This window comes from Pongo abelii, chromosome 14 (genome assembly GCF_028885655.2).
Source record: "Pongo abelii isolate AG06213 chromosome 14, NHGRI_mPonAbe1-v2.0_pri, whole genome shotgun sequence".
Lineage (NCBI taxonomy): Eukaryota > Metazoa > Chordata > Mammalia > Primates > Hominidae > Pongo > Pongo abelii.
In genome coordinates, this window is record NC_071999.2 from 71,815,947 (window position 1) to 71,843,523 (window position 27,577).

General features: G+C 34.6%; 1 protein-coding gene and 1 long non-coding RNA gene across 6 annotated transcripts in view; one reads left to right on the plus strand and one right to left on the minus strand.

The window, feature by feature from the left end:
- The window catches only part of LOC129049553 (uncharacterized), a 40,033-nt gene extending 24,415 nt beyond the window's left edge, over positions 1–15,618 (plus strand). The window contains exons 3-4 of one of the 3 annotated variants that reach the window (XR_010136794.1): positions 5,120–5,272; positions 14,104–15,618. This is a non-coding gene — a long non-coding RNA (uncharacterized LOC129049553). Of the gene's footprint in view, positions 1–5,119; positions 5,273–6,082; positions 6,302–14,103 lie in introns of those variants that run through there. The other 2 variants (XR_010136795.1, XR_010136796.1) reach the window with 2 other exon arrangements.
- The window catches only part of PCDH9 (protocadherin 9), a 942,795-nt gene continuing 919,311 nt past the window's right edge, over positions 4,094–27,577 (minus strand). For all 3 annotated transcript variants that reach the window (XM_063714927.1, XM_024230916.3, XM_024230914.3), the window contains one exon: positions 4,094–6,287. In XM_063714927.1, the coding sequence (XP_063570997.1) occupies positions 5,914–6,287 (374 nt within the window). In that variant the 3' untranslated portion in view covers positions 4,094–5,913. The remainder of the gene's footprint in view (positions 6,288–27,577) is intronic.

Below are 27,577 nucleotides of genomic sequence, written 5' to 3' on the forward strand. Positions count from 1 at the left end.
GATAGATGATAGATAATAGATGATAGTGGTAGAGATAGAGATCGAGATAGAGAAATGAGATAGAGATAGAGATAGAGAGATGAGATAGAGATAGAGATAGATAGAGATGATAGAGATATCTTCACAATAAAAAGAATGAAGGGTTGGTGCAGGCCTGAGGGTGAAGATTGTATTTAAGCTAAGACTTGAAGCTAGGAAAGGAATTCTTTATAGATATCTGAGAAGCCTATTTCCAGCAGAGGAAAAGCTGATGCAAATAACCTGAGTTAGACACATGCCTGCATGTTTGAGGAGCAATGAGGAACCAATGGATCATAATAGGGTGAGAAAGACAGGTCATAAAACATGAGATTAGTGAGAAGAGGGGCATCCACACTTTATTTGCCTTGTAGGACAACACAAGGGCTTTAATTTTCATTCTGAGAAAAACAACTGACTCTTGGAATATTGTGAGAAGAGGAAGGATGTCTGACTTACTTTTGTTTTAAGAGGATCTCTCAGGCATGCTTAGAATAGACTAGATGGGGGAAGGTTACCTGAAGAAGACCAGTTAGAAGGAGAGCAGTTAGGAGACCCATAATAATCCAGAAAAAGGATGATAATACTTAGCCTAATTGGCAAGAGGAACTATTGAGACATGGTTGGATTGGATGAACTTTGCAGTCAGAAAGAGAAAGATGTTCCACAAGTGTGAAAGAGAAGAGATAAAGATAACTTTAAATTTTCTGGCCTGAATATCTGATAGAGGTGCCATTAACTAGGAAGTTGGAAGACTGGGTGCAGTAGCAGACATGCGTGTGTGTGTGTGTGTGTGTGTGTGTGTGTGTGTGTGATGTGAGAGATTATGAGTTATGTTGGATATGTTAATTTTGACTCATCTTGGAAATGTCCAAGTATACTTGTTGAAAAGGGATTTGGATCAGAAGTTCTGATGTTTAGGAGAGGGATCCAGACTGGAATATGAGCTCCAAAGAGAGTAAGTGTAGATAAGAAAAGAAAAGAAGCCAAGGAACTGAGCCTTGGACCTTATAAAACATTCAAATAAGTCATAAGCAAAGGAGAAACTAACCAAGAAGCCTGAGAAGAAATGGCCAGTGAAGTAAGAGGAAATCAAAAGATTGTGGTTTCCAGGAAGCCAGGGGAAAAAAAAAATGTTTCCAGGAGGAGGAAGTTCAACTATGTGCCTGTAAATTCAGAGAGGTTTGAATTCACACCAGCAAGGCCAAATTTTCAGTTATATTCACACTGAAGTATGATTGTGTGTGTATAAATTTAATGGTGAATGAATTTAAGGGTATGTAAAATCATTTTATGACTTTTTTCCTGTAATAAACCAAATGTACATCACATATAAAATAATTTGCCACAATTGGTTATGATAATATTCAATTAAAAGAAAGTATATGTAATCTCCTTACATATAAAAATATTGTAATTTTACTTACATTCACACAATAGTGTGTTGTAGAAAACTTTGACTGTGTTAGGGTTTCAGGGTAAAAATTTTTACTCCTGTTGTTGGGTATTATTTTTCAGAATTAGATCAATGAAAACCAAACTAATGATGAAATTGGAGGTGAAAAAAACTGATTCAAACAGAAGAACCACAAGGTTCATAAAAAACAGCATTTGAATTTAAGAATTTAAATGGGATTGTAATATTATTTGAAAAATCACTGTAATTCAATATATTTGCAAATATGTGAACCTTAAGTAGGTGGCATTGAATGAGTCCAAAAATAATTGTGTTGTACAAATGCTGTTAGGAACACAGCCATAAGGTATAAAGAAAAAATAAGAATAAAAATAGAAGGCTTTTTATTTAAAAATAATAGATTTTTTACTATAAAGCTTCAAGAACAAAGCAATAGGTTAAGATAACAAAAATATGGACAGAACTCATTTTAATATGGTGCACTGTTTAAGAATTCTAAGAAATAAAAAATGCATATGTAGACATAGAAGTTATACTCCTTATTTTATGTTGAAATATAGATAGTGGTATAAGAGAAAATCGATACCTTTAGAATACACATTAATTTATACTTTTCAGTGAACTGAAATATGAATAAGATATTGTTTTGATAACCATGTTTTACAAGTACATATTATACCTTATAAAATACTATAATATTAAGATACTAATTTTACGTTTTTTGAACAGTGCAAAGTCTGGCTGATATCTACTAAAATTTAGATTAGTAGCTGTGAAAGCATAAGAAAAGTGTGTAGAGAATTTATTATGTGATCACTGTGCCTTTAAGAACACTGGAAGAATTTTTAAGCAATCTCTCTAAAAAGAACAAATAAAGGAGCTTCCTTTAGGGAGGGAAGATCAGCTCTATTTAAAACAAAGCAGAACAATGAAGCGTTTTTAGACTCACAACACCACTCCTCCTTTTCATAGGTTGGTTTGCCCTCATGCAAAGTAACACCCTGGCATCTACATTAAAATTGAAATTGACAAGGCATCCCTTTCATCCCTCACTGCCAAAACTCCTCATTAATAATAATTAACCATCCCTGGCCTCTATCCAACAGTTTGATAAATACTGGAACAACTCTGGGCCTCAGCTGCATTTGTAGCTTTAGCCACAGAATGGGAATGATGGGATTCTGAATGAGATTGGCTGAATAGCATCAGTGCAGCAAAATGACTACTCAATTGTCTGTTAATGAATACCCATTATTTAAATACATATTTATGTTAGAGTATATGTAGAAATACTCATTCAAAAAGGTCATATTCAGGTTTATAAAGTTAATTTCTGTATGTGCCTCCAAAAATTGTTAGTGTATAGCATCATAATATTTGATAATTTTTATAACAATCATCATTTTATACATTTCATATAGGTACGCTCTCTTAAGTAATGTAAAAAACTTTTGTTTCCTGGTAAATGGTGACTTTTATGTCCAATGTCAACACCATAAAGCAATATAGATGATACTTAAGGAATGGTCATTGCAAATGTACTGTTTTATTTACTTGATGGGTAAATTCTTCAGTTTGGTTTGTGATGTTATTACTCTTAAAATTACACAAAGCATATAATCAAATGTCTTCATAAGACTACATATTGTTGTATTTATTAGAAGAAATGTGGTAGGAATGGGAAAGGTGAGTGGCTTTTTCAAACTTCCAGTTTATTCATGGAGAGAATATGAGATTAGTTTCTCTCTCTTCACTCTTCAAGGCAGAGGTGAATGACTTACCTGATTAGTGAAAAATAGAGAAAGGAACTGTGCAGGCATAGATTTTAATTTCTGTTTTTCAGAATGTCCTCTTTTCAGGATTCATTCCCTGTCTGTATCTTGGGGCAGTCTCTACCCCTGTGAGGGAAAAGTGGGTGGTGCTACAGTATACCTCAGACTAGAGGATAGGTCTAGCTTATTAGGAGTGAATGGTTAGGATGTCATATCCAGACAATGGTCCAGGCAAATAACTTTAACACTATGCCTCTGACTCCCAAATCCTATTTCACAATCCTTCAGAAAGCTCTAGGGCTTGAAGAGTCAGGCTTACTTACCTAGCCCAAAACTCCAGCATGAGTGAACATTGATGCAGTTGCTCTAGGGTGAGCATACACACATGGCATATGTTTGAGTGTGTCTTCTTATGCTTGATAGCTTTCTGTGCCTATTTTCCTTAACTGAAAGAATACAGACGAAGTTTGACTCTGGGTTTAAGGCCATAATCCCAGAATGATCTTCTGCCTTGGCCAATGATGACATAAGTGAAAGTTTGTTCCATGAAATCTTATTAAAGAGACAAAGAATAAGAAAATAACCTTACTAACTAGTGCTACCAGCACAGTTTCTGACTTGGGATTTCACTGATGAAATTTGCATGAATCTTGACCAGGAAGTCAATGAACTTTCTCCATGAATTTCCCTAAAAAATAGTTTTGAAGACCATTAGGGTAATTGACCACTTACCTTGGTACTCACATTTTCAAAGGATAGGTATTAAACCCCAATGAATCTTCCTTAATTTCTAAATAAATGTTAAATTTTATCAACATATATTTACCCAACAATTAGAAGTATAAATAACCAATTTGGATGTTGACTAAGAATTAACACACTACAATCAGGAATTCAGAACATTTATTGCAAGAGCTGAATAATTGTAAATAACGTAGAACTGGCAAAGCAGTAACAAGGATAATTGTTTAGATATTTATTCTGTCAAAGTCATCAAACACCCCTCACAAACCAACAAAAATGTACTTCAATAAGCAATGCACCCCTACCCATTATTTTCCATTATATTGTGGAAAAATGTGAACTGCTATTTACAAAGTAATTTTATTTTTTGGTAAGAACAAATTAACTATCAGATTAGCAAACCTTTTTTTTTAATTTTTTGTTTTTTTTGTTTTTTTTACTTTTAAATTGATGGTGAACCGTGGCATTAAGATAACTTCCACTTCTTTCAATAAAGACATTTTGTTGCATGCTATTTATTTGTTTAAATCATCTGTCATGCCTTAACAAAAACCTCCTAAGAATGTTCGAATTTGGATTTGTTTGCACGTGCAACTGAGATCTTATTAACATTAGTTGTCACTTTGTTGGTTTGACCTAAGTGACAATATGCTGGTACCTGCCAGGCATTGACCAACTATGATAACAAACAGTTAAACAGCAATAATTAGAGATTTATCCCTTTATTTCCCCCAACTACCCTACCTGGAGAATGTTCTGTTACATCATGAAGGCACAACACATTAAATATTTTGTGGCTATGGTCTAATAACACTTGTGTTACAACAACATTATTGTATATGAGGATCAACACAAACTCTGCCATTTCAACAAAGTTGTAGACACACATTTGCCCAATTGAAACTATTTTTGAATAGTGATTTTTCTTCCATATATGCTAATTTTGATACATTAGTTTTACATGAGTGACAAGTACAGGATATTATATTACTTTTGATGGATAACAGTTTTCCATTACTCTCTCACTTAATGGTACTAATTAAGTGATTTTGCCTTTGCCTACTTTGAAAATAAGATTATAAAAAATAGGTTCTGAATTTCCAAGCTTTTGCAGAAGTCCTTTTTTGTATTAAGTTTTCATTTTTTCTTTCATCTTTATTGTTTACAGAATTCCAGCATCATAAGCTATCATACAAGAAGCAAGATTTCAGAACCTTTTTTAAACACAAGTGCTTGAGATTGTTTGAACAATGTGTGTCAAGACAGACCACTAACGCAGAAACACCTCACTGAAAGAAACAACAAAAATAACAACAAAGAGGTAAATAAAAAGAAGGACAGAAGCAACCGTAAAACACAGAATTATGCTACAACATTTTTAGGTGAACATTATAAGTACACAAAAGTTGTTAATAATAGCTTGCTTCTATTTACAAATACTTTAACACTGATTGACTTACAAGTGTCCACTAACGTTGTTAACAGCACAATAGGCTTAATGCTTATCTCTTTAAGTTTTGTTTGCAGTATAATGTCAAGTATAGCAGTCCCAGCACAAATCAATGACAAAAAAAAAAAAAAAAAAAAAAAGCACAATTTTCTAACTGGATATGTTTTTCAGTCACACTAATCCATGAAACTTTCTTACTTTCCAAATGCATATTCTATTGTTCATAGCAGCAGTCCAGGGTCAAAATAAAATGCAATAATAAAAAAAATTTGCACAATGGAGAGATCTCTGGAGAGTTTAATCAATTCTAGTAAACAAAATTGCATGGCTAGAACTATCTTCTCTCATATGTTGCAAAACATTGTATTCTCCATGGTGCTAACACGAAGTTATAGGTATCCCTGCTAGAAGGGGCATAGTTGTAGACACCTATTGAATACATAAAGCTCTGACGCACACGGTATTAGCATGTCTATTTAGATTAAAGTTATTAGGTCCCATATAGCTTTTTCTTAGAGTTGGTGCTCCTTAGGACTCTCAATAGCACCTCCTGCTTGCTTATAAGACTTCAGATTTGCCAGAGGAATGTCTGTCATGGGGCTGCCATTGTTGAAATGGCCTTCGTTGGAGCCATACTGCTTACGGTCATTGAACTGATTCCTGTTGCTGTCTTCTTTCCAGGCTCTGGTCAGGGTGTGCCCATTCACAAGCTTGTCCTTCTTCACCCATTCTTTCTGGGGTGCAAAGGTTGAGAGAGGAGATTTGGGGTGTTGATATGGACCCAAGCCAGGAGGCATCCAGCAATTATCAGAGTGACCCAAAACCAAGCACTCTTGAGTGCACATCTCTGTAGCTTCAGCTAATCCTCGGGGACCCAAAGGCCCATCTGCAGAAGACAAGAGAGAGAAAATGATAAGAAAATGGTTAAAATTTTCAATTAAAATTATCTTCTTAGAGAAAAAGTATGTTATTAGTGCTCTTATTTTTTCATAAAAGTGTATCAAGTCAAGCAACTCAAAGATATATTTCTCCATCTTTTAAAGATTAACACAAAAGGAATCAAATTTGTTAGGGAGGTAAGATTGATCTATTAATATTTTCCTTCTTAATCCATTGTTTAGTTATTTAGATCCAAAGACATAGATAGATAAAAAGACTGATATGGGTAAACAGATATAACCATGATGTATACAGATATAACCATGATGCATACAGATTTTTACTAATTTATATTCTAAGAAATCCCAGAAAAAATATTTCTCATATTTATGATAAATTATAAAAAGTAGAACAATTTATATGTGTAATATTGAAAAATATATAAATAATACAACTCCACTAAGTTAAAAACCAAAATTACCACTTGAAACATAGCATCATTAAAAATAAATACTCTAAATGATTATATAAAATATTGGTTTTTTCTACATAAACACATTATTTTTAAATGAAAATATTTTGACACATTTTTGAAAAGTTAAATACTCATTTTAAAAAATAACTATTGTATCTTACTAACAACACATCTGGTCAGCTGCAAACATTCTGAAATCCAAGTAAAGAAGAAGCCATTTGCATCCAGACAGTGTTTAGTTCCCCTGAGCTTAACTATTTTCTAAATTTCTAAGGTATAAAACTGAAGCTAAATTGCAAATTAAATCACATGGAGTCTAACATTCAGGGGAAAGAAAGTGATCATAGAATTTATCTTCTACTTTTTTCACCAGCAGGCAATCTAGAACATACATTTTAACTAGGATTTCAAAAGTAAACTATTTTCTGACTGTTTAAAATAGAAATCAGCCCTTTACTAAAAAAAACAACATAAGCCAAATGGTTAAGAAATAAATTGGGTTTCTTTGTTGCTGTTGTCTTACCCCCCTTGATTAAACAGCCACGTGATAGATAAATGATAGCTTAGAAATTAGGAATTGATTTTACGAATGAAGTTAAGTGGATAGGCAAGAATGCCTGAGGCATAAAGCATTTTCAAATGCAGAGAGTCATCAGAAAAAAAATGCAGAAAAAAGTAAACATACCTGCAAGTTTGCTTAGTCATCAATTTAAATCTCTCAATAATTGGAATGTAGGTCTTTGCTAAAACCAAAGTTAGCACAACTAATATTTTTAAACGTCCAATAATTGTAAGCTTTCTATTTGCCTTAATGATATTCTAATTATTTCTTGCATGAGAAAAAAAAAATTCCCACCGAGACAGGAAACTGTTGGTGGCAAAGACCAGAGACAGCAAACCACAGGCAACATCAAAATAGATACTGAATGTAGTTTTCCTGGGTACAATGTATACTGCTTGGGTGATGGGTGCACTAAAATCTTAGACCTCACCACTATACAATCATCCACGTAACCAAAAACCACTTGTACCCCAAAAACTATTGATATAAAAAAATTGTTTAAAAACAGAACAGATACTAGATGTGAAAAAAGGGGCTGAAATGCAGTATTTCATATAAACTCAAAGTTTAGCAATTTTTTTATATCTAAAAGTCTTCCTTTTAGAATATCCTTAAAATTACTTCCCATCTGAACCATATTCCCATCCCCTCAAGAGCAAACAGTTTTATTTTGTTTAAACACATATTCATTACTTAAAACTTTTCCTCTCACATACCTCCAATGATTACTCATTTTTTTGGATATTTAATTTAAACTTCTCTATGAGCCTTTCTTTGCCCTCTACAATCTGGCCACATTTTAAAAGTTCAAACTAATTTCTCACTTTTAGGCTCCCTTAGGTGTACTCAGTGACTCTGCATTCACAAAGCTAACACATTTGGCTTAAACCAATCCATGCTCCCTGCATTAGGATCACAGGCTTAGAAGATGTTTTTTGCCGGGCCTGTTTTCATTTAATTACTGACCTCTTCAAGGGTCAGCTTATGTCCCACACACCAAAAGCAAGCTTCCATAACTCTACCAATTCATGCTTCATATGCACCTTGATTTCCACAGAGCTTTCTTTATTGATGAATAACAAATTTCCTAATTGAGCTCCCTCAACTCTTACCTTAATTCAATTTTTTGTTTTTTGAAGGGGGTTCCGTACATTTGCAAGTTTTAATTTTAATTTCCTCCCAACTAGATTGAAAATTGACAGAAAAAAATGGCACATCGGTCTTCTGATTCCTCATAGTGCTAAACAATAGTGGTGATCTATGAACAATGTTAATTGTTAATTAAACTTTTATGAGGTTGAAAATGTTCTGAGGATTATTAAAGATATCTCCTGCTTAAAGGCAGACCTAAAGTAATTATAATAGAAGACACTGATTTCACAAACCTTACACCAAATGCTTCTTCAACAGCAAATTCCTTTGCCTAGCAATACTTTGTGACAGCTTATAAATGAATAATTTAATTTCTCTGTTAAATATATTTACTCCTTTCTAAACATCAATGGAGTTAATCACCAATTTGATATGTAACATATCTTGACGCCTACAAGCAAACTTTTAATCTTTACATTTCCAGCGTCATTAATAAGTTTTTTTTGTTAAAATCTCCAAAGGGAAAAAAAATTACCAGCTACCTCAGAAATGTCATTACATCAGGTTTTTATTGAGCTCATCAGAAAAGAGAGGATGTGCAAGGCTATTTTAAAATTAGCCTTATGCAACACACTCTGCCATCTTAATTTAAGACATATCACTCAAAGATTGAGAATGTGTTGTGTGCATGTTTATAAGAATATGTATACCTTTGGTTTTCAGCATTGAGTGACACATTTTCACAAATATAATTTATCCTTTTAAAAAATATTTACAAGCAACCAACAACATTTATTTATTCCACAAACATTTACTGAGAATGTACTATGTGCTGGCACTGTGATAGGCACCAGAACTACAGCTTTGAACAAAACAGATGTCAACACTATCCTCATGAAGCTGGGAGCTATTCTGGGAAACACATAATTGTCTTAAGAGCAGTGAGCTGAGAGGGAAGTAAAAGGTGTCATTAAAATGAGCTGGGGGCCGTTAACTGTTTTAGGAACGTTTTTCTCTTTATAACTTATCAGATAGACTTTGTGCTAAGGTACATCATTTCTTCTTCAATTTCTTTAAACTTTTTTTTTACGTAATTGGCATTAAGACATTTACAGTTAAAATTTTATGTACTGTACAAATCTTGAACTTGCAAAACATGAGTTTGTTTTCATTAAATAATATTAATTGTTCTTTGTGCATTGTACTTCCCATGATCCATTCCTGTAAGTAAACTTGAAGGATTTTGATAAAGTCTATAAATAAATTTATAGAAGTTTTATAGATTCATAAGTAAGTCTTTCAGATAACTGGTTGCTGTATAAATTTTAAAGATCCATCCTCAGGTCAGCCACACAAAATGGCACTCTAGATGAAAGGCAGAATTTTTTTGCTGGAGCTCTAAATGAGAGAAGCCTTTCAGGCAGAGCCATACAAGGGACTGAATCTGGGAACAAGGTAACAACAAACTGGAGCTCTAGGGGACAGTTTATATATGAAAAACTGAGTAGGGTTAGCTAGGGTTTTAGGGCTCTCTGAGGATTGGCTAATTTGAATAATTTCTCAAGAACCAGGTCAAAACAGCAATGTCAAACTTTCTAGTATCAAAGCATTTGCTTAGGGAGGTTGCTTAGTGACCCAGAAGTGTGAGATCACTAGAAGAGAACTAGAGGAATATGGATTTAGTTGCTCAAGAAGGGGAAACTGACCAGTCTCTAGACCAGGGCTCAAAACTGAGCCAAGACAGCAAAAAACAAAAACAAAACCTATATACATCAATCAATCCATCAATAATCTGCTTATCTGCTGTGTATCATTACAGTATGAGCTGTATTATTGGAAAATATAATTTGCTTCATGCTTTAAAAGTTTTTATTTTTAATTTTTGTAGTTACATGGTAGGTGTATGTATTTATGGGGTACTTACTTTATGCTTCGATAAGTTTTTATTTTGGGACATGACATTAAATAGGGAAAAGTTTAATTTGTTTCTTTGGGCCTCTATGTAATTCCCAGTAATTGTTGTGATATTAAGGAGAAAACAAAACAAAACAAAAAACAAAAGCCCAGTGAGTTTTATCATGGGAAAATAACAATGCTTCTGTGTTTTCTTCCTTGAAGTCAGGGTCATAAATTGGTAAAAAGAAAAAGTATATGTTTTTTCAAAATTCCATGATGAATTATTAAAGGGAATACATTCATTCGACTGGTCTCCTAAGTCAGTCTCTGCCCTATACATGTTTATAATCTGATATATGCTAATAACTGACTAGTTTCTAACTCATTTTTCTCATTTTTAGAACTACTGACTGAGTTTTTTATGCTTTTAAAAAGGAGAAAAACATTGTTTTAAAAATGCTATTAAATATTGAAATTTTCCAAAATATGATTGAATGTAATCTATAGTTCTCCATCAATATACAGGGTTTTAAATCTCAGATGTTGGCTAATACTGCAAAAATTATATGCACTAAACTATAATCCTTTTTCTTTGATATATTTTTATTATTACTAAAGGTAATTATATTAATTGATGAATAATATTTGTTTTTCATTCATACAGTCTCTCAAATATTTATTAAAACCTAACATTCATCATATGTATCATTGTACTGGATTCTTATTAGATGTTTTCAGATTTTGTTTGTGTGTGAGTGTGGTGTATTTGTGCATGTGTAATCACGTGCATCTGTGTTTTTTTTCTGTTTCTCTATTTTTTCATAAATTTTATAATGTACTATTTGTGCTACATCATAAAATATATGTGTAGAATCCTGATCAGGATTCCAAACTACTTATAAATACTTTCTATAATTTTATCATTACACCAGTTTATTTCCTTTCTTTTAAAATAATTAAAATCATCTATCATAAATTTTTTAAACACTGAAACATTTATTGATTTTTTTAACTCAAATTCTTTGTTGCTTTGCACAATCTTCAGTGTCTGAGTTTGGTTATCCTTGGGTTTGGTATGTATAAAATCGCAAGTGCAAATAACACTGTGCAAGCCATCTGTCTCTGCATTTAAATTTTGAAAGCAAAAACAAAAGCACATAATGAAAAGCTTCTGGAAAGTTGTTTCAGTTAATATTTATATCAGGTCTCAAAATTCATCTTCACACAACTCATCTTCTTGTTAAACACCAAATAAAATATTTTTCAAAGTTTTAGGCATTAGCAGCTCTCAGACAGGTGCCTAAATTACTAACTTTAAAAGATGCAAGTTTAAAATGTAAAACAATTCAAGTTAATGGAACTCCAACTATACTTAAGTAGTAGGATACTTGAGTGGTTCTTGATGTCATTTTACTATAACTGGAAGCAGAACTGTTACTTCATTGATTAATTCACTGCTATAATTAAGAAATAGCTTCTGGCCTGTTGACCACCTACCTTTCAATCTCATTATTTGAAACCCTTTAATACCAAAGCTAGAAACTGGCATTTCTTTAAAAAAGCTATGGGACTTTTTACATTCCTGGTTAGTTTTCATACTGTATGAAATTTTCATCTTTTCTATGAATAAATTTTTCTTAGAATTTTTACTTTAGGTAAAATAAGTTTAAACAGACTGCCAAAATTGGTTTGTAAAATAAATAAGTCATTTTCACATGATTTAGGATCAAATTCATCACATCTCACTCCATTTTTCATTTTGTTCAATTTTTATTATAGGCAAATTCCTCTTGGATGCAATACACATCTGACTGTCACGTTATAATATTATTTTTGTAGTAAGAACATAAATCACTATTTTTATGCAAAACGTTTTTTCCTAAGTTCCAATTTCACTGTATTTCTCCAAGACTTTGCGCTATCATGAGTGTCTATTACGCAAAGACTTGTGCACTCCCAAACACTTTAAAATGAAAGATGCATTCCACTGATTTGGATTTGCTAAAGCAGTTTCCCTGACATTCAGATATAGTGATGTTTTAAAGAAATTTCCTTTTTATGTAAACTTTTACTCTGTAATTTTGCTTTGCACTTACAGCTATTAATATGCTCAGCAAAATCTTAATCTTCATACTTGTTCTTTGCCTTAACCAATCTTTCTATAATAAAATTTCAGGGAAACAAATATTCTCATTCATTCATTTGAAGTTAATTTTAGTATCTCCAGAATACTAACACAACAAAATTTAGTATTTTTACTAGCTCATTTTATCCCTCAATTTATTTCTCTCTCTCTCTCTCTCTGTGTGTGTGTGTGTTATTTATTTTTTTTTTTTTGAGACAGTGTGTACCAGCATAACATTTTTTTGTGGATTGAATGGAAAGTTAAAACTATAGGTTTATGTCAATCTGGAGGGACCTGAAAGAAATGTCAGAGGCAAATTTACTTGATAGACACCCTAATATCCACTATTCTACCCTATGTTCTATATTTATTGAACAGTTGCTATTAAAAATAAAATCCATTAATTTGCCTCAAATATAAACATGGTAAAATTAATTTCAAATATGAAAGTTGGCATGAAAACCAGGAAATAGTTCAGCATTGCCCTCATGCCCTTTGGAGGCTGCATTACTATTTCAGACCACTTTATTCTATGCCCAATCAATACATTTAAATGAATGTCATACAATAATAAATAGATGTTTAGTTATTACTCTGCTCTTGTTATATAGAAAACCAGCCAGAGGGTGTGAATCTCATAGCCATTGTATTCAGATTTTATATGAAATCATATAGAACAGTTATGTGGACAGTCCAAATCCAAAGGTAAATACAACAAATTTGTGTGTACTTTGGGGAGAAATGCTTTCCATTCATTTATTCAATAATTTCTGATTTAGTTCATGTTAGATTCAAAAGACTATTGTATAGAATATCTAAAATCAGAATCAATAGGAAAATCTCAAGACACAAGATCATTATAGATAGGCAAACAAATAAATAGATTTTAGCCCTAGTAGAATGATGAATTGGTATGGACTTGAAGAAAGTAAGCTTAGACTCCCTAGCTCCCAGTCTCTTACCTACAAATTGAGAGGATAAAAAGGCTAGATTTTGATGCATGCCCTCTATACATTCTTTTATTCCTTAATTAAATATCATTGTGGTTTGTCATTGATACAACATGAGAATCAAACTTTCCAATGCTACTTCACTTCATTAAAGAAAAGCCCAAGAGAGAGCAAAGAAATGATAAATCTATTGTTCAGATAGATTAGGCTAGGCATGGTGGCTCATGCCTGTAATCCCAGCACTTGGAGAAAATCATGGACAACACAGTGAAACACCGGCTCTACAAAAAATACAAATATTAGCCGGGCATGGTGGCATGTGCCTGTGGTGCCAGCTACTCAGGGGAACTAAGGTGGAAGGATTGCTTGAGCTGGGAGATTGAGGCTACAGTGAGCAGTGATCACATCACTGCACTCTAGCCTGGGTGATAGAGCGAGACCCTGCCTCAAAAAAAAAAAAAAAAATTACTCTAGTACTGAGGTCACATTTAGATTTTTGAGTGTGAAATTATATTTTGAATAACTACATTTTTAAATGTAAATAAAAATCTAGTGGTTCTATCAGAGGTTTAGATCTGCATTTGTGAATGCATCTGCAGTAACCTTGAGAAACAAACGCACACGAATCCACACCACCAGGGTTGGACAAAACCTCTGGTTAACAAGTAAACAAGGATTAAATGTTTTACACATTTCTCATACAGATTTCTTCCTTGGTCACAGATGAAAAGTCAACATTTGCAGATGGAGACAGTCCAAATACAATAACACATGGCCATGCCAAGCAGGGAATTCACTGCCAGAGAAGATATTGCTATTTGAACAGACTTCATGGCTCACAAAGAATGAAGAGCACTTCCTTGTACATCTTCAGCCTTCTTCTGCAGGGCATGAAAAGAAGCTGCCTTTTTCTCATCTGCTAAAGCTAATTGCTGTAAAGAAAAGTTTCTCTGATAATTTTATGTGCTCTCTATTAGTATTTTACATTGCAATCCATTGAATGACAATAGTCCAAAAAGACAGACCTTCATTATTCAAACTAACTTTCAATTTTTAAGCAAACTGCTTGATGTGGAACATTGTATTTACCTTATTGCAGATCATATTTACTTTCTTCTATAGTTCATCATTTCTTGTATTAGTATTTCATGTTTTTCATTTCAAAAATTCATTCATATACTGCTGTCTTCTGAATTACTCTCCATTTCTTGCAATTTGCATTGTTTCTCAGACAAACTTGGTAAATCTAATTTGATGTGAAACACATTTTAAAGTGCAGACTAAGATGTTAAGCAGTGAAGTAATAATACTTTAGAGATTAATTTTCAGGCTGAAGTCCAAGTGAAAAATAAGCCACTTACATAATATTTTGTCCCCTTTAAAAAGTGTTGCAATTGAGGGCCTGAATACAGGTAATACACAATAGTAGTACACAATGTTATGAAGCAATTTGCCTTTATATAACTCCACTGTTTCCTATTCCAGGGATATTTAATCAGATGAGAGCAGGAAAAACTGATGACATTCATTTTCATGCCTGTGGTCTCTGACAATTTGTACCCAGGACACTAATAATATAACTTCAGCCTTGTTTCTCTCCTAGTCTCTGGGTTAGAGTTTCTACTTCTCACAATCATCAGAGGTGGTAGAGACTTTCCCCAAGTGATTTTAAGCATTGGATAAATGGGGGGAAATACTTTGCTAAATTAATAAGGATTTAAAGACATGATAATTTATATACTTTAAAAGATGTCTGAAAGATTATATTTTAAATGGAATAAAACATCAGATATGGGCCATGTGATCTGTAGGTATACGTGTGTGTATTTACACCTGGACTGTCTTACCATCACTTTAAATTAATATATCATAGCTCAGTGCTTCTCAAATGTTAATATGTATATGAGTCACCTAGGAAAATCATTAAAATGCAGATTCCAATTCAGTAAATCTGATTGGGTCCTGAGTTCCCGCATTTCTAACAGTTCCTTAAGTGATTCTGCTGATGGTGTTCAAGAATCACACTTTGAAACGCAAGACATTTAGAACTTACCTGTCTGCCTTCGCTCCTTTCCCAGTGGTCTAAACTAATAACGTTTTCAGCCTTCTTCTTATATTAGAGTTCACTGGAGAGTTTTAAGCACACGAATCGTTCTCATCAACAAATTCTGAATCGGTAGGTTTAGGGGGTAAGTCCAAGATCCACCAAGCCACATTCTCCAGATTTTCCTAATCCATCACTCGCCTTCCTGTTCAGTTTCCTTTGATGGTACCACACCCTTGCCAGATCCCTAAATGTTAGAATGCTCAGAGCTCTTTATCTGCACTTCACCTATGTGAGCGCATGTAATCACTTGGTCTTATACAACATAAATATGTGGATTCCCCAATTTATATTTCTAGCCCTTAATCTTTTTCCTAGGGACAATATCAGTATATTTGACTATCTACTTATCAGGATTATTGGATTACTAATTGGCATTTTCAAGTTACACAATTATTGCATTTTTTAAGAAAATTCCCCTGAATTTACCATTCTTGTATATGGCACACTGATTACCTAGTTGCTCAATGCAGGAAAAAAGGTATTTGGAGTCGTCCTTGACATGTGTTACATAAAAATCTAAAATGCCTCTCCCATCAATATTTTCACCCTAATCTCTGGGACTATGAATATGATAAGATTGAACCAGTGATTGTGTTGAATTATATGGCAAAGGGGATTTTGTAGATATAATAAAATTACTAGTCAGTTGTGTCTTAGTTAATCAAAAGAGATTGTTGGTAGGCCTAATCTAATCACATGAGTCATTTTTTTTTTATTTTTTTAAATTATACTTTAAGTTTTAGGCTACATGTGCACAATGTGCAGGTTAGTTACATATGTATACATGTGCCATGCTGGTGTGCTGCACCCATTAACTCGTCATTTAGCATTAGGTATATCTCCTAATGCTATCCCTCCCCGCTCCCCCCCACCCCCAACAGTCCCCAGAGTGTGATGTTCCCCCTCCTGTGTCCATGTGTTCTCATTGTTCAATTCCCATCTATGAGTGAGAACATGCGGTGTTTGGTTTTTTTGTCCTTGCGATAGTTTACTGAGAATGATGATTTCCAATTTCATCCATGTCCCTACAAAGGACATGAACTCATCATTTTTTATGGCTGCATAGTATTCCATGGTGTATATGTGCCACATTTTCTTAATGCAATCTATCATTGTTGGACATTTGGGTTGGTTCCAAGTCTTTGCTATTGTGAATAGTGCCACAATAAACATACGTGTGCATGTGTCTTTTTAGCAGCATGATTTATAGTCCTTTGGGTATATACCCAGTAATGGGATGGCTGGGTCAAATGGAATTTCTAGTTCTAGATCCCTGAGGAATCACCACACTGACTTCCACAAGGATTGAACTAGTTTACAGTCCCACCAACAGTGTAAAAGTGTTCCTATTTCTCCTTATCCTCTCCAGCACCTGTTGTTTCCTGACTTTTTAATGATTGCCATTCTAACTGGTGGGTGGCTGCCCTCAACTCTTAGAGGCTGCTCTCACATCATTTTTATTCAGTCCCTTTGTCTTCAAAGCCAGCAACTGCCCATTGAATCTTTCCCATCCTTGGAATCTGTACTCCCACCTGCCACCAGCTGGAGAAAACACTCTGCTTATAAAGGACTCATGTATTTCCTTCAGGAAACACGGGAAAGATTCAATGGGCAATTGCTGGCTTTGAAGACAAAGGGACTGAATAAAAATGACGTGAGAGCAGCCTCTAAGGGTTGAGGGCAGCCCCGCACTGGGCAGCTCGCACACAGCAGGTATCTCTGTCCTACAAACACAAGCAATTGGATTCTGGCCACAATCTCAATAAACTGGAAGCCAATTCTTCTTCAGAGCCTCCAGATAACAGTCTAGCTCAGCTGACACCTTGAGTTCAGCCTTCTGAGACCCTAAGCACATCAAGCCCACCTAGGTTCATGAGATACTAAATGGATGACAACTGAGACAATAAATTTGTGTTGCTATAAGTCTCTAAATTTGTGATAATTTGTTACATCTGTTTGTTACTCAAATCACATAACCAAGCACGTAGCAAGTCCTTTCGTCTACCAGCTTCCCTGCAAACTGAATGGCCCAAGCCACTCTTTTTTTTTTTTTTTTTTTTGAGATGGAGTTTCACTCTGCCACTCAGGCTGGAGTGCAGTGGCGCAATCTCGGCTCACTGCAAGCTCCATCCCCCAGGTTCAAGTGATTATCCTGCCTCCGCCTCCCGAGTAGCTGGGATTAGAGGCATGTGCCACCACGTCCAGCTAATTTTGTATCTTTAGTAGAGACGGGGTTTCTCCTTGTTGGTCAGGCTGGTCTTGAACTCCCGACCTCAGGTGGTCCGCCCTCCTCAGCCTCCCAAAGTACTGGGATTACAGGCGTGAGCTACTGGGCCCAGCGGCCACTCTCATTTCTTAACAGGACTTGCCTCTTCCCCATTTTTTCAACATTCTATTCACCAATCTCTAGCATATTTACATTTGTTTCCTGTTGCCACAGAGACAAATTACCACAAACTTCGTGGCTTAAAACAACCAGCATTTATTTTTCTACATTTCTAAAGGTTAAAAGTCTGAAATCAATCTCACTGGGCTAAAGTCAAGGTGTTGAGAGGGCTGGTTCCTTCTAGAAATTCTGAGGAAAGAATTCATTTCCTTTCCTTTATTCAGATTCCTGTGGTCATCTATGTTCCTGGACATGGGACTCCTCCCTCTATCTTCAAAACACATCATTCTAACCTCTACTTCCATCATCACATCACCATCTCCTCTGACTCCTTCTTCCTTCTTACTGGGACCACTTTGATTACACGGAGCCACCTGGATCATCCAGGATAATCTTCCCATCTCAAAATGAGATCCTTAACTTAATCATGCCTGAAGGTCCTTTTTGTCATGCATGGTAAACATATTCACACATTCTGGGGACTAAGACATGGATATATTTGGGGGACTATTATTCAGACTAACACAGTATTTAAAGCAGAATGCCTCACTCCTCTGCTTCCAATCACACCTGGGAGAAAGCCATACTCCTTTCCGTGGCCTAGAGAGCCTCTCATGATCTGGTTCCTGCAGAGCTTTCTAATCTCATACCTCACTTCTTTCCCTGTAATTCCCTGCTCTTCCACACTGAATTTCTTGCTGTGCCTTAAACAAGCTTAATGTAGTCTCAGGGTCTGTGGATTTGGTATTATGTATGCCTGGAATATTCTCCTCCTGGGACTTAGATTCACTCCTTCACTTTATGTAGGTGTCATCTCAAAAGTCAATTCTTCATAGAGGCATTTCCTTACCACCTTTAAAAATAATGATATCCTCTACTCAGTCAATTTCTATCCTCTTATCTTTCTTTTCGAGACAGATTCTCACTCCATTGCCCAGGCTGGAGTAAAATGGCACGATCTTGGCTCATGGCAACCTCCGCCTCCTGGGTTCAAGCAATTCTCCTGCCTCAGCCTCCCAAGTAGCTGGGATCACAGACATGCACTACAACGCCTGGCTAATGTTTGTATTTTTAGTAGAGATGGGGTTTTGCCATGTTGGTCAGACTGGCCTCGACCTCCTGATCTCAACTGATCCAACCTCCTTGGCCTCCCAAAATGCTGGGATTATAGGTGCCAGTCACTGTGCCCGGCCTGCTAGCTTTGCTTTTCTTGATAGCACTCATCACTACCTTTCACAATGTATTTGTTAATGGTCTATCTCTCACACTAGAATATAAGCACCATGAAGTCACACACTTTGCTTTTTCATACATCTATGTAGCTATGAAACAACATCTCTTTGTATGGCCTGACACATTGCAGATAATTACTAGATATATTTAGAAAAAAAAATTTAGCACTGAGCCTCAGATTGGTGAGCCAACAGAGAAACTGCACGTAAAACATTATGTGGCAAATAATTATCATCAAGAAAATAGTGAATAACAGGAACACTTCTAACCTGCACATGAGAAACTTTGGTAAGAATTTATAGCATAATATTTTTAATAACATTTGGAATGTGCAAATGAAATTAACAAAGGCAAAATAGCTGCATTCAGATCACTTATATCCCAGCTATTTTGGAGTTAATGGAACTGGGAATTCCCCAAAGTAAAATATAATTAGGTTGTTTCTTGTATCCCACCTATCCATTTAATCATAATTTCTTTAACCATCAGAACTTTGAGACGTCTTCAGAAATCCAGATTCACAGGATACATAACAAAACATTTCCTTAAAGCCTAAAGACGCCAAAATAATTATTAGCAATTATTCTGAGACAGAGCTCTGATGAAATACAGATAACAGTGCAGAATGTAGTCCTTTGATACAGGTATATTCAAGTAAGTGGGAGGACATTTAAGAAAAAAAAGATGATTAGCAAATTTATTGAAAACTTAAAAGTAGTTTAGATTTTTTATAACTATATTGGCTTACAATGATAAGGGATACAATTACTTTTCACAAAGTTTAGGGGGAAAAGGTGACTTTTTAAAAGACTAATATGTCATTTTAGTGTACATGCAGAATACCATTGTGAAATACATTGCTTAAACGCAGCTGTACATAAAGAAAAACTACTCTAAAGTGGGAAGAAATAAAATGTTATATTTTGAAAGAATCTCCTAAGGGAACTGTTGAAAATGCTATTACTCCGTTATTGAAAATGGCCTGTATAATAGTTTGTAGATAGAAATTTTGCCCTCTCAGGGTGATACATAGGAGGATTACGTTTTCCAATCTAAAATGTATGTTTATCTCTGAACACACCTTGCAAATCCAGGGAAATTACTTCATTAATATGGGTTCTTGAAAGGTAAATTTCTCTCTTAAAATAATAAATATTGCATTTGAATTTTATAATATCTATATACATTTCGCAGAGATTTTTCTGCAATTGTTTCTGCTCTGTTATTGCCAATCATCATCTGCTATTTTTTGACAAAAGAAGAGAAATTGTGTCTCTTATACTTTAGTTACTATTTTATTAGTAGTTTGATGATCAGTCCCAAATATTCAATAGATACAATGTTGCCATATTTATCACAGACAAACCATTGCCATCACACTTTTATACAAGGCATGAATCATTTATCATGTTTCTGAAATGTGAAAATTTTGTTGCCACATCAATATGCTTTTCAATAATCTTTAAAAATCTCTCAAGATGAAGATAAAATTTGCATGCAAAATTTTAGGAAAGCCTGTATTACCCTCAGAATAAAACGTCTTAGTTAATGTAAGGGAACAAAATGGAGGCAGAGGGAGAAATTGCCATGAAATCCTGTATCTAGAAGAAAACAGTCTTGGTGCACAAATAGACCTTGTCTTCTGAAGGGTTGTCTTTTTGCATCATCTGGGTTATTTCCAATAATTTCTTCCAAAAAGTTATGGTTAATCACATTTGCTTTCCATCTAGATTTGCTTTCCCTTAACAATTAAATATGCTTTATTATTTTCCAAACTGTTCTATTAAAATTACCCATCTTCTTAGTATAATAACTGGTGGTGACTTCTCTGATAAGCTTATTAATATTACAATGTCATTGACCAAAAAGGCTGTTATTCTCTGGAAGGATATCTACACTTCAGTAAGAGTGTATTAGTGTGTTTTCACACTGATATAAAGAACTGCCCAAGACTGGGTAATTTATAAAGGAAAGAGGTTTAATTGACTCACAGATCCGCATGGCTGGGAGGCCTCAGGAAATTCACAATCATGGTGGAAGGCAAGGGGAATCAAGGACCTTCTTTACAAGGCAGCAGGAGAGAGAAAGAGTGTGTGTAGGAGGAAATGTCAAACACCTATGAAACCATGAAATCTCTTGAAAACTCACTATCATGGCAATAGCATGGGGAAAAGTGCCCCATGATCCAATCACTTCCCTTCCTCAACATGTGAGGATTACAATTTGAGATGAGATTTGGATGGGGACTCAGAGCCAAACCATAGCAAAGAGCCTTATAAAGCTGCTTTAATCCAAATACAGGGGTTCTTGAAGCACAGTGGCAGATGAATTTGACTTTGTGGTAGAGAAGGCTTTGAGGCATTTATCAAATCACAATGTGAAAGCATGACCCCTCTCTGTGAGGTACCATGGCTTGAGCATCTTTCAGTGTACTGGCATAAAAGAAATGGCACTCAAAGGTATTAATCAAAGAGTTTAATGAAGGAGCTTTTGTGGCATGTGGGATGGTGAAATTAAACTAATAAGGATTTAGTAAGGGAGACAAGGACCTAAAAAAGTAGGAAACTATTATTACCCCTAGGCCTAAAGGGGCAAGAGGAGGGTGAGATGTGCCTAGAACGTAGAAAGAGCTATGGAGGATTCAAAAGAATCTATCCAAGACACCAGAGAATGAAGAAACAAGATAACTTGTAATATAAAAGTCAAAAGCAAATGTGGTAAATTTTTGTTTTTGCTATTTTGAGAATCACCTGGTATAAAATCATTACATGTTCTTTAAGATAACCTTGCAAGTGTAATCCAAACTGTGAAAACCTAAATGGTCTCAACGTAATTCCAAATTCCTTTGTCATCATCTACCATTAATGCTGACAGGCACAATCAACTTAGAAACAATGCTTCCCATTACCTACAGGTAATATGCAAGCCAATCATTAAGACAATAAGTCAAAATAAAAATCATAAAACTTAAAGTATCCTTGTGAGTTGATGAAAAGTGAGCTAGTGAAAATGAAATATTCTATTGTCTTTAATATTTTAGTAAAAATTTTTGAAATGTGCTTTATATATTTAACAAACACTGGGGCACTTTGCAGCATGGAACATTACAAAATAACTAATCTAGTTTTGTATTCATTGGAAGTAAAAATTTATGCTGAATTTATAAATCGCAGTCTCTGTGTCTTTTTGATTTCATGCTGTAAAGTATGTTAAGATAAGTAATTCCTTTTTTAAGTTCTTGACTTGGCCTCTGTGCCTCAGTCTACCACATTAATAAAATCATAAGACAGCTGGCCCTTGCCAAATATTATCAATACTGCTTAGGATGTCAGTCTGTTTCTCCCTAATAAAAGTGAACTGCACAGTGAACCTTTATTTTTTAATCTAGATGACAAATAAAAAAAAAAACACCTTTATTTTTTAATCTAGATGGCTTCGGTTCAAAATCAATCACTAAGAGTATTTTTTATCTGTCTGAAACACTCCCAAATGTTCTCCCTTTCAGCATGAAATGTAAATGGAACACCAACAAACAGCACATTTCATGGCCATGTTATAGCTAATGAATTACTTGCGGTATGTATCTCGGGAGAATCTATATCTATATGTATCTACCTATTTATTCATAAATAAGCTATTTTAAGGCTACCTTGTTACAGTAGTATTATTTTAGTTAATTGTAACTATATTAGGTGGGTCTTAATTATAGTTCCCAAGCCTCATTGATTAAAATGTGACACAGGTGATAGGGGATGAAATGGTGTTATTTGACTAAATAGATGATTTTAAGATCATCACATATAGCTTGCATGGTCTCCCTTTAAGCAAGGCTACTGGACCAAGTTTCTTTTCCTTTCAGAGTGTTTTTCGCTAAATCTAAAGCATGGCTTCTTGGTAATCACTGTTATAGCCACTACAATGTATTCTCTTTTCAATTGGATATGCTACAAACACCTCAGGCAGAGCTTAAGACATATACCAGGTCTTGCTACACTGTCTTAGCTTATTGGGCTCCTGAAGCAAACTGTCAATATATACCAATGATTAAAAACTGCTCTTCAAGTTCTACGGCATTAAGTTGAAGAAACCCAAAGTCATGAAACAGGAAACATACCCAACTTTTTCCTCAGAAGCTGAATGCTAATCTGCCATTAGATCTCTCTATTTGTTATAAAATAACGACGTAATGATTTTTTTAATATGCTTGTTTGCAGGGGGTGAGCAGAGTATAAACTAACTCATTGTAAAATATGAACTAGAAATCACAACAGCGAATTACATTTTCCTCATATAAAGATGAGATTTTTAAAGATGGAATCCAGGTGATTGAGCATGGATGATCAGTGTGATGCCAACAGCAGATTTGAACTGATATAAACTACATTTTTTGGTTGATGGTCCTCACTACTGCCTTAGGAGCTAGCGCTCTTTGAAAGTGCGTTGTTTGGCTGGCTGCCTATCTCGGAGCCTTTTGAATCCCTAAGACGGTCTGTTAAATATATTGAAATTCAAGCCTGTTTTCATTGGTTCGTTTAATTAAAATGGTCACTATAGATGAGTAGGTTATGTTTGTAAACATACAGAGCATTTATTTAAAAACAAAACAAACAAACAAAAACTCTAATTGCTCATGCCAAAAGATGAGCAAACCCTGTGTTTTCTAATTCCCTATAAGAGTTAAAGTTACTTTTTAGTGTTTTCTCTTTCAAGGCTGCTTGAAGTTTCTTCTTTTGATCTCACTATGGAGTAGATGCTTTCTTTCTTGTCATCCATTCTTTGTTTATTTCCTTGCGTGACACCCCAGGGTCCATTTTGCTTAGCTTCAGTGCCAATGGACTAGAATATTCTAAGCCTGTGATGTGACTTCCTCATCAACTTTATTAAATTTAAATTATATGTGAAGTGGATAAAATGATATAAATTACATTGACAGAGCCATACATTGTATATTTGGATGCATGGGGGGTGTGATTATTATCATTATTATTATTCTTTGAAATTGATGCTAAATTGGTGTCACATTATGGTTTGCTGTTTTCTTGAAGGACATGCTAGATTTTTGCTTTTAAAAATTTCTTTCTATGAGAATACATTATGGGTTCAGAGTACTCAAGTCCCTAACAAAATGTACCAAGTGAATGGAGAAAAGCCAAGCCATTCCATTCCCTCTGGTTATCTCAATGACAGGTGTAAATTAACCTACCATCATTGTGGCTGACAATCAGTATTGATTGTGAAAATGGCCACAGCTCAGTTTCTCATACATTGTCTATACTGCCTACGTGTTTAAAGATACCAATCAAAAATCTGACACGGTTAAGTTCAATTTGAGTGGCAGCACTAAGGAATCTTTAGGGACTGGAAAGCAGGCTGGATTTAAGGTAAGCTGGCAATATATGCCTGTTTATGATTTACCATCTTGCACTGACACATCTTTTCTCAAGCCATCTGCTTCCTTCATATCATTAGAGAATCAGGCACAGGCCACATTGCCTCTGTTTATTTAACAGCATCCTTGTTGGTGACTGCATGATAGAGTCCTTATTAATTCAAGAACTTGTTTTTTCAGATAGAAAAATACGCTATACAGGCATTGGAAATTATATATTCTAAGAATCAATGACATGAAATTTTCTGAAGTAGATCCAGTGATTTTATAATTAGTATTTATTGGACATTTTGATTTCATTTATGTAGGCACATATATTCACTCTCAGCTTTGCTAACAAAACTAGATGTACAAAAAACATCTTTATATATTTCATGTTCAAATAGATTACAAAAAACTATGTTGTGGTAAAGCTCTCTGTCTCTTTTTTAAAATTCTTCTAATCATACTTAACAGAAAAATTCTTTCACTGTGAACTGTGATATGTTATATGTTTCCATTTTTAAAAGCAAAAATATAGTTTTAACAGAACTATTAAAATAAGGAAGAAAAGAACTACTGCATTTCCAAGCATTCATATATTCAGTGTTTTCCTTTCTTGACAAGATTAGCAGTGCAGATGTTAATTATGATATATAACATGACTCATCAAGATACCTAAAATCCTTGGTCTCTGGTTCTCTTTTAGGTTTGATGACAGGCTTACAGAGAAGAATAAGGAAATGTACCTCTAAGAATCATTTTAAATGAGTCTTCATATCCTCCCAAATATTTTTCAAGAACGTTTGGCATTACTTCAAAAATTAACTTTGGGAAAGGAACTATTATAACATTTTAAGAGGGGAATTGCAGTTGCACTTAAACTAGAAACTTCCACTTGGTGAATTGAATTATTAAGGAATAATTGCAGAAGAAAGAGTAAGTCATTTACAGGCAATACTAAGCGATAAAAATATATGTATATGTGCATGCAAAAAATTATGGCAAAACTAATAAGATTTAAAAAAATCATTGTGTTCCTGAAGAAACAAAGAACTGGTTTTCTTCTAAGGAATTAAAGAGTTTTGTTTCTTTGGCTTCTTTCTTGTAATTTACATTATTTCTTTCAAAGTGTAGATTTTGTGGGCAGTGTGGAGATTCTTTTATGGTAAACAGATTTTTATTTTGTTTCCTTTTATTGGTTTTGTTTTGCTTTGGAACTTTTTTTTTTTTTTAAACCTATGGCGGCATCACATTTTAAGTAGGTTTTAAAGTGAGTAATGAAGACAAAATTCAAGTATAGTCAAAGCTATCCTTGAAGTGCATTCAGGATGTCAAGATGCTCACATTTTAAGAAGCATGAGCTCTGAGGGAACACATACACTTGTCACCCACAGCAGTTTACTCAGGGGCATCTGCTTAGTATCCTTGGAAGGAATGACCATCAGAATCATCTGGACTATTGAAACTGTCTCTCCTCTCTGTCTAACTTTCTTGGCTCAGCAAATACAATTGAAGTTGCATCACTAAAATGTACATTGCCTATGTGTGCTGTGACTTCACTTTGTAAGAGAAGAATTCCTTTCTGGCCACAATTTTGCTCTAGCTCCACCCTCCGCTTCTTTTACTTTTTCTAAAGGAAGACTATTAGAGCGGAAGACAGATGAGCTGTGAGCAGAGTACTGTAGACCAAGACACCAAACTGTGAAAGACCATGGGAAACCCATGAGGCTGGAGCTTCCTTTTGCATCTGAGAGAATACCTTAGGGGTCCTGCTATATAACAATCCTACTCCACTATCCTGCCATCTGCTCCCCTTCACAAGATAAAAAATGTAGATCTATTGGTGAATATTGTAGACAAAACCAGGTGTTTTTGAACTGTCCAAGAGAAACGTTAGAGAGTATTCCCCTTAACCCCATTATTTCCATTAAGAAAAATGGGTTAGAGAGATAAAGTGACTTGCTAAAGGTCACAAGTTACTTCGACCTAGGATGAATTTAGAGCTTCTAATTCCAAAAACAAGGCCACATGCTGCTGCCAGTTATTGATAGAGAATATTAATTTTAGATGAATAATGGTAATTACAACAAGCATGACTAAAATAAAATAAAACTATATGTGCCAATTACAATAGCCTAAAGTGAAAATGCAGCCATTGGCCATGCTATGTAATAAAACATTTGAAAAGGTAGACTAGGCAGTGTAAGAGTGGCACAGAAAAGCTAATTGCAAGGGGAAGTGTAACAGAAAGTTAAGTTTCCTAAGCAAGCAGAGCAATTTTTATAAACACAGAAAGACATCATCTATAATCTGGAAATATTCAAAACATGTAGATTAATATAATTCACCAAGTTTTACCACTGTAGAGTTCTGTCACCAATATTTTCATGTTAATCATCAGAACCTTAAAGTTTTACTCATGCTAAAATTAAGTAAAACTGGACACATATGCAAACTTACAGCATCTGTCATCTCTCACTTCAATTGTGGGATACTAGATGTCAGTATCTAGCAATCTAGATCTAAAATATTTCTATCTAAAATTTGACTAAGTTATAAACATTGTACCCACTATAACTCATGAGAATATCATTTATTATAGTAATAAGATAGTAACAATATTTTTCACTAGAAATCTGTTACACTGCTCAAATTCTGGACAACAAAACAGGTGGGGTCCCTGTAATACAAACTTGATGTGTATTTTTACAATGAATTCCATAGCTAGTTTTAGTTTTATATGAAACATATTTGCTATTTCATTCTAGCGATGGATGTTGTGGTCTTTGCTGAGGGAGAATAGTTATTCAGAAAGCTATTCTATTAAGATGAGAAGGATAAGCGCTGGTCTTTAGGTCTCTAACAGATTGCTTCCCAGTTCCATGAATTAAGGTTAAAAGGCACTCATGATGTCTCTGGGACTTACAACGAGTTTTCTGTATTCCATGAGATGGGGGGAAAAAAGTTTCCAGAAGCCAAAATAATTTTAAGGGCAGAGATAACATTTGTGTAGAGTTAAACTATGTCAGCCTATTCCATAGTTAGAGCTGACAAGGTTAAATTTCTGATTTTCTTTTATTAAGCAAGCCAGCCTTCAGAG